Source organism: Triticum dicoccoides, chromosome 2B (assembly GCF_002162155.2).
Source record: "Triticum dicoccoides isolate Atlit2015 ecotype Zavitan chromosome 2B, WEW_v2.0, whole genome shotgun sequence".
NCBI lineage: Eukaryota > Viridiplantae > Streptophyta > Magnoliopsida > Poales > Poaceae > Triticum > Triticum dicoccoides.
The window spans coordinates 524,858,515-524,866,629 of NC_041383.1; the positions used below are offsets into that span (position 1 = coordinate 524,858,515).

At 48.1% G+C, this 8,115-nt stretch overlaps 1 protein-coding gene across 1 annotated transcript; it reads left to right on the plus strand.

The window, feature by feature from the left end:
- The first annotated feature begins 689 nt into the window (after window positions 1-689).
- On the plus strand, window positions 690-3,523 carry LOC119364620 (HMG1/2-like protein). The gene is made up of 8 exons (XM_037630102.1): window positions 690-836; window positions 936-1,013; window positions 1,096-1,215; window positions 1,308-1,365; window positions 1,474-1,518; window positions 1,599-1,670; window positions 1,898-1,969; window positions 3,209-3,523. The coding sequence occupies exons 1-7, from the start codon at window positions 775-777 to the stop codon at window positions 1,949-1,951; spliced, it is 489 nt and encodes a 162-aa protein (XP_037485999.1). The 5' UTR covers window positions 690-774; the 3' UTR covers window positions 1,952-1,969; window positions 3,209-3,523.
- Window positions 3,524-8,115: the final 4,592 nt, after the last annotated feature.

Consider the following 8,115-nt stretch of genomic DNA (forward strand, 5'->3'; position numbering starts at 1 on the left):
AGTCGGATGAAGAGGAGCTACGGATTTTAGCATGTAGAGTGTGTTTTTCTCAGGAGTTTAAGTAGGAGAGTTTATGCTTGCTGCCGATTTGTGCCAGCTACGGTATCTATTCTTGTACATTTGTTCTCTCTTCTTCTATAAAGATAAGATACGCAATTTGCGTACTAAAAGAAATGCCTTGAGCACCGTGCTCTTTTGGGTGGACGGGGGCCTCCCCAGTCCCGAGCACAGGGATGACGATACACCTCATCGGGAGAGAGGGGCAAATCCAATGGTTTACCTTTTCCTTGATTGAGACGCAAACCCCATTTGGCGGACGATTCGCTAACATAGCACTTCTCCGGAGGCCGCTGACATTAGTGAATTATTTCATGATTTGGTTTGTAGAAATTCTCCTTATATGCATGTTGGAAAGAAAAAGAAGGTAAAATTTTAACATATTCAAGGTGGGCATATATTGAATTTCTAGATCTACCTGTTTTGAAGTTGAGCGTTGTAGCTTAGTGTTTCTGTTGGAAGGTTGTATTTTAGATGATTTTGAAATTAGAATTCAAAATCATAACCAAAGGCCAAAATTTAAGATATGCATACTACTTTCGATTAAAACCCTGTAAAGGCCAAAACGGGCCATACTTTTTTCTTTTCTTTTTTCTGACGAAGAGCCGTAGGGTTTGGCTGCATTTGGCCCAGTACCAGGCCCTCGTTTCCTTTCCCCGGAACTCCTCAACTCGGGCGCTCGATTCCTGGCTTCGCCTCGTGCAGAGTTGTTCAGACATGACTGCTTGCAAGCAGACTGCATCCACGGGCGCCGCCGCCACGGACGAGGCCGACAGCAAGTAAGAATCAAAACTGAATCTTGTTTCTGTGAGATGCAAGAGACATCCCTAGTTTTGGTGCGTCGAGCCGCGGATCCATAACCTTGGATTCCTACGCAGGTCGGCAGCAAAGAGCGATGGAGCGGAGGAGCGGAAGCCCTCGACCAAGTGCAAGAAGGGGAAGAAGGCCAAGGGCAAGTAAGAATCCAATCGAATTGTGTGATGCAATAGAGGTTAATTTTGGTGCGTCGACCCATGTCCTTTTCGATGTTCCACGGAGGTTGGGGGTGAAGAGCGATGGAGCGGAGAAGCCGAAGACCCATGACCTTTCCGATGTTACACTGGGGTTGGCGGTGATGAGCATTGCAGTGGATGAAGCGCTCGCCCTGCGCACCTACCAGTGAGATGAGATCCTCCACGTTTTTTCTGATTGTTGTTCGTTTTTTTTTTTTGCCCTTCTCGACGGCGCTGATTTGACCATGATTTGGTTAGGAACCAGTTCTGGATGAGGCACTTCAAAGACGTCTGTGACAGGCCGTCAGTAGATGCTGTCAGTTCGACCCTTCAATGCCTCCTTACCTCTATCAGAAGGCATAATGATTTGTTTCCATTGTTTCGTGGATGAATTGATAATTTGTTTCTCGTGGAAACCTTTCAGATTAGAAAGCAAGCTGCTGAAAACTGGAAATTCTTTAACGATTCGGTAAGACAGCTTCTAATCTTCTGTAACTTTTGCCGTGCTGATTTGTTGCTGATACATACATGGATGGATCTGTGTTGTAGGACAAGGCCCCTTATGTAGCCAGGGCCCGTGAGGTCAAAATAGGCATGGCTCGGATTGCTGAGTTCAAGAAGGTTGAGACAAAGACCTAGTGCTTTTACCTATTTTTAGACGACTTTACCATGCTAAGCAAAGCAGATATCTCTTTCATCAGATATATTATTTCCAATAACAATAGATAATCTCTTCTACTTTACTTTTCATTGGAAGAATAATTAAACTATTTGTGTTTGCACATTTAATTTTCTTTCTTGTTGATCAAGTTTCTTCTTGAACTTTTATGGATTTCTCTCCCTTATAGAAACTGATGTTGACGGAGGTAATGACAAACGAGATGGTGAATCTGAAAATGTGAACACACAAGATCTCTAAGGTGCGTTTGAATAGGTGATTTGCACTTTCCTGTTTGCTATCTGTATATCTTTTTGATTGGTTACTCAATTAGCAGGTAATGCATGTTCTCTTGTTTTGTTTTTAAGGTATCTGTTGTATGGATTTAATTAATTTCTGAACTAGCTAGTTTTAGATTTATACATATGGCTATGAGTTAGATACCATACGCTCCTGCTTTCTACTCTGTGAGCCTCTCATATGCATGTTAATACAAAGTGAGGCTCACATGGCTTGATTATCTTGAAAGTTCAGTATTTGTCTCTGATGGAGGCACCCATGGTATCATATATGTTGCCAAAAACAGGAGAACATGATTGTCAGCAATAGAAGTAGAACGTGTGCTGACACATTAACTTAGTTCTATTCTTTTTCATCCAATGTTTCTATTGTTGGTTTTGTCTAGTAATAATGCTGAAATAATTCAGCTTTCGATCTGATAACCTTTCTAATTTCCACAATGAGTTAGATATCATAGCTCTCCTGCTTTCTAGTCTGTGAGCCTAATTCTCACTTGACTTGAAAATCAACCTGAAGCCTGGGATCATATATGTAGCCAAATACATGTGAACATGATTGTCAACAACATAAATAAACTGATATTGTTCGTCCAGTATCTCTACTGTTGGTTTTGTCCAGTAATGCTGAAACGATTCAGCTTTGGGTAAATTTGTGGTTATAATTTTCACAATTTTCAAGTTAACTCAAGTCATGCAAAAATTGTGAGATATAACTTTTGTCAACTTTTCCATTAATGGGCAGCAGAAGTTTCTTTTTATTATTTCCACATTGGTTTATATTGGTGCAATACCGTTAGGCAGTGTCTAGCTTATGTGAGCGTCATGCCATGGTTTTATAGGTGGCATGCTATTGGAATTGGTTCTGTTTTGGCCATGTAGTTAGCAAGGAAGGAGGAACTAAGTTTAGTACTGATTAATTTTGTCGTGTTTCTATTCCGTAGAACAAAACAGTGCTCTTATGGTATTGCTTACGTCTTGTGCCGATAATATCATCCTTTGAACACCACCACATATCACTGATATAGCAGTCTCATTTGCTTTTGGTATTTGTTTGTTGTTAACTGCCATGTTATTAGACTGCATATGAGAAAGGCAAACTCTTTAAAAATGTAACTGGTTGTTTACGTGTTAGAAACCTAGAAACTTTTACACGTTCCAGCAGAACTATTCATGTGTGAGCACCGAGTATTGTTTGCTTGCAGAAATGACTTGGTAGATGGCACAATTACCGCAAGCAACTCCTCAACCTGATTCTGTCTGGGCCGGCACTTGGAGGGTTGAGATGCAGGTGCAGTTGAAGCTGCCATATGGACGATACTAGTATTAAATATGTTTGTGCTCCTGGCTTTAGATGTTGAACTCTTTGTAATGTTTGCTTAGTACGTAAGTACTACCACTATCAAAATGTAAGACGCTTTTTGGTTTTGCATAGGGCATGAGGGAGGGAGTAATTTTTAACGTCCGTTAACTTTTCACTATTAGAAACCCTATGATGACATTGCGAGATTGCAAGGGCATGACTGCTCAAGGTGTTATTTTGAGAGAGAAGCAGCTCTGCTCTGCCCGCTCATCTTCAAGATGTTGCTAACAGGTTGCATCAAAAGATGGGTTCTGCTGCAGAGAAACATGTTTGAAATGTGTGCAAGAGAATGGTGATGTTATCTCATGTCTTTGAGCTTGTGGATCTGCAGACATGCAGCAATCGATGTACCCTGTTATAACGTTTAGTATATAGATAAATTCATTTTGTTTTGATTTTACTGTTCACCCGAGCTCACGTGAGCTCGGGACCAGAACAACACTTTCGCACATTTATCTTATAATCAGTAAAAACATGTATCAATGAAAGCGCGCACCAGCTGCTTCTTGTCTCTGCACAAATTACATAGATTGTTTCCAAACAGCCAAACATAGTATAGAAAGGCGGCTTAGCTCACCTATGAATGTCAGTGACCTGATGGCCACTATTTTCCTCTTCAGGAAGAGAGCACTTTATTAATCAAGAAATATAGTCTTTACAATACCTTGGTAGCTTTGGCAATACATGAAGAAGTCTGTACTCTTTCTCTGCTACCCTATTGCGCTCATACTTTGGCCAGTAGATCCTAGAGGCATCAATAATACTACATTGCTTACAATGAAGTTACATGGGTGGCTGAATGTTAACTAAATTATAAAGATTAGAATCCAAATTCCCTCATCCAAACACAACTTAACTCAAACTTCAGCTGGAAAGAGCCAAGTCGGCAACCAAATCCCCCAACTAGGACCTGACGGTGCAGGTGTCTCTAGCGGCAGCCGCCCCACTTTCTGGTCTCTGATGTTGTACACGCAGGAATTGAGAAAGTCCTCCTCAATATTACTGATCACACTCCGCTCGCTCATAAAATAGATGCAATCTTCTTGAGCTCCGCCACTGACAGACTGACGGCCAACAGCGAGTGAGCGTGAGCAGCCTTGGCTGACGAACAGAGCATGCCCCATCAACGTATTGACCTCGCTCCACCATCCGTGGCCACTGCTCAGGTCAGCTGCCTGGAAGACCTTGAAGCACTGAGATGGCATGGGCGAATCGATGGGATGCGGATAGACAATCCGTCCCACCATCAACAGCCGGTTTCCGTACGCCACAAGGTAGAAGAAGAAGCGCTTTACGTCGTCATCTCTATGCGTTCTCTGTATGCATTTGACGGACCTGGTGCCGGTGTTTCCAGGTTCCAAGACATGGAGCTCCGGAAGCAGACCGGAATGTTCTCTGGTGAGAACGTAGAGCTTCCCGTGGAAGAGTGCAATGTCCAAGGCCAGGCTGTTCACGGGCGGTGCCCACTCCATGGCCGTGGTCCCTTGCGGCCCAAGAGCATACATGGTGACGTTCTTGGAGTTCGTCTTGCTTGTGGTTAGAACGACAACAGTGTGCAGATCGTCCGACACCACCACCTTGCGGATGTCCTCGTGAGACCTGAGCTCCAGTAGATCCGGGTTGATCTGTAGAGGGATTGTCTTCCCAGAGGAAGGGCTCACGAGGGAGCACCTGCCGTCGTGGTCCACCAGGAAAAGCATGCTGCCGGTGGACACGCGGTAGCGGACGTCGCCACAGTCGGGGACAGGCATGCGATGAACTGCACCGTCGGGGAGGCTGAGGAAGTTGCCCTCGCGTAGGGCGAACCAGGGGAGCAGCGGGGGCGGCGGCTGCAGCCGCGCGCCGGAGCGCCACGAGTGGCAAACAGCGCAGATGCGGACGCGGTCGGCGCGCGACGGCATGCGCAAGAGCACAAGGCCCAACAACTCTGGCGGGAGGTCCGGCCAAGGAGCTATCCTGGTTGGCGCAGCGCACCCAAGCATCTGGCGGAGCCGGGCTGCCATCGCCGCCTTCTTGCTCAACGGGCCGAGGGCAATGCCGAAGCCGAGGCCAAGGCCGAGCAAGAGCCACTCGAGCATCAACGCTTTCTTGCTTGGCCCAAGGAGGGAGAGGGAGAGGGCGACGCCGAGCCAGAACCACTGGAGCAGGAGCACCATCGAATTCTTGCTTGGCCGAACGTAAGCGAGGGAAAGGCCAAGCAAGAGCCACCGTATCATCGCGCCCAAGATGCTTGGTTCACGGAAGGCGGCGTCAAGGGTAAAGCCGAGCCAGGGCAACCGGAGCATGTGTTTGCGAGCGGCGAGCGCTGCCATCGCCGTCTTCTTTCGACCGCCGAGGAAAGGGTATTGGATAAGGATTGGTCTCCCCTTCTCTTCGCCATATATATACAAGCTAGCCTTCCGGCTCAGATATGAACTCCGTCGCGTATGTCATAAGCACAGATTATGAATTCCGTCGCGTATGACGTAAGCGCAAATTATGAGCTCCGTCGCGTGAGAGCGCCGCCGCTGACACACAGCAGCGCCGCCGCCGCTTCCTCCCTTCCCCTCCTCTCCGCCGCCCCCCGCGCGGGCAGCCGAGGAGCCCAAACCTTTGCCACCAGCCTCTCCTTCTCGCGCGCGAGGGTGGCGCGCACCCGGGCGAGCGGAAGTGCGCCCCGGATCCAAGCCTCCGCGGTGGTGGCTCGCTCCCGGCGGCGAGCGGCGGCCGAGGCGCTGTGGCACCTCGAATCGGCGGCGGCGGCGTCGAGGGCTTTGGTGGTGTAACGCCTCAAGACCGACGCTTCAGAAGCCTTCCAGTTATTTCGTTGTTGTTGTGTGTTTTATTTGCTTGTTGCATTCATCATGTCATCATTCGCATTGCATCCGCATGTTTTCATAAAACTGGTAGTCGTTCGTAGTTGCCGCTTCTCCTTGTCTCCGTGGCATGTCGTCAGACCGTTTGTCATCCTTGGCCATTCTCAGTCCAACCACACACTTGACCTCGTTCGCCTAACCCGTCTTTGCATAGTGCATCGATCCCTCGCCCGTGTCCGAAACATCCCCGAACCCTAACCAGATTTTCGTTACCGTTGGGTCCAGATCTAAAATATCTTCGGTTTCTTCCTTGACTCCCCTAACCTATTTATTCTCGGCCAATCGATTTCGATCGAAGGGACTGAATTAACCCCTACCCTAATCCCCTTAGGGCATGTACAATGGTTATATCTTAAGAGTGCCATGTAGGATAAATGATGAGGTGAAGGAGAGAGAAACCGTAAGATAAGGCTTGTCTCCTCTTATTTAAGAGAAGACAAGAGATGATCTCTTAGCACAATTTGTCTCACCATATTTTTAGGAACATCTAATTATTGAAGATAAGACTAAGAAATGACCCATTGTAGACATGTTTTTTTGTCATCTCTAATTTACATGCAAGACTTAAGATAAGACTATCTTATAAACCATTGTACATGCCCTTACTATATAAATAGACGTCTAACCCTAGATCCTAGGGGATTGTCCCATCCATTCCCCTCCTTGCGCCACCACCCACTCCCTCGGGATCCTTCCCCGACCAGCCTCCATCTTCCTCGGGATCCATCCCGATCCAAAAATCCACCGGGCCAACCACCTCCTCCTCTCGATCCATGGCCATCTCCTTCTCGAGCAACCAGCGCCCCGCTGCCTTCTCTCCCCTGTTCGATCCGGAGGAGAGGAGCTCCTCCATGCCCCACCTAGCGCGATGGTCGCCGGCCACCCAAGCAGCACCAGCAGAGGAGCACCGCCGGCCCTCTTCTTCCTCCTGTTTTCTCCTTTTCCTCGTGTATCCTTCCTCGTCTCTCAACTCCCCTCCTCTGCTTCTTATCGCAGGAACCGGACGCAGCCATCGAACGCCATGGATTCGCGCCAAGAGCTCCTATGGGCCCCGAGGACCTCGCCGCCGGGATCCACTTTCTCCGGCCACCTCCAGCGCCACCACAGCCTGTGCACGGCCGCCGCGCGCGCCTGCCTTCATTCCTTACACCCGAAACCCAGCAAAACAGCGCCTCCATCCTCTGCGTCAGGGGGACGCTCGAACCTCCTCTGCTTCCCGCTCGCCCGCACGTGACCGCATCGACCTCCCCTGCTCCGTTCGTCACCGTCTCTGCCAGATCCGGCGAGTCCCTGCACCTCGGCCTCGTCCCTGGTTCCAGGTCGCCGCACCGCCCCACCGGACACCGTCAAGTCCATCGCCGGCCTCCCCTGCTTCTGCACGCAAGCACGCGAGGACGATGACAGCAGCGCTAAGTCCCGCTCGGTTCAGCCCGCTCCGTTGACCGCGCCTCCTGTGACCTCCAAGGCCCAATGCGCCCCTTCTGCAGCCTCCCCTCCAATCGGGCCAAGGCCCATGGTGAGCCTCCAGCGCCCCTGCTCCTGTTGGCCCAGCCAGATTCAACCCGATCTTGTTTTTTCCCGGTTCTGCGATTTTCGCATTTATCCAGAGGACGACAGTTTACAGAAAAGACCCTTATGTTCATGCATCAATAATTCACAAACCATGCATCATATGTAAATAATTCATATATGTAAAATGCTTAGAATTTCATCTAGTTTCACAATATCCAACTTTCATTCATGTTTAAAATGTTTAAATTGATGTTTGCATTAATTTGCTCATATGCCATGTTAAAATGCTTTATTTCATAACTAAATAACTGTAGCGCCGAATTTAACAAACTTTATATGTAAATGGGGTGGAAAAATGCCTAGTTTAACTTGGTGCACTTAC

Bases quoted from the DNA above. Each gene is read 5' to 3' on its own strand.
- LOC119364620 (XM_037630102.1), top strand. From the start codon at position 775: ATGACTGCTTGCAAGCAGACTGCATCCACGGGCGCCGCCGCCACGGAC. The intron at 837-935 runs GTAAGAATCAAA...ATTCCTACGCAG, and splicing joins ACGGACGAGGCCGACAGCAA to GTCGGCAGCAAAGAGCGATG. The intron at 1,366-1,473 runs GTCAGTTCGACC...GAAACCTTTCAG, and splicing joins ACAGGCCGTCAGTAGATGCT to ATTAGAAAGCAAGCTGCTGA.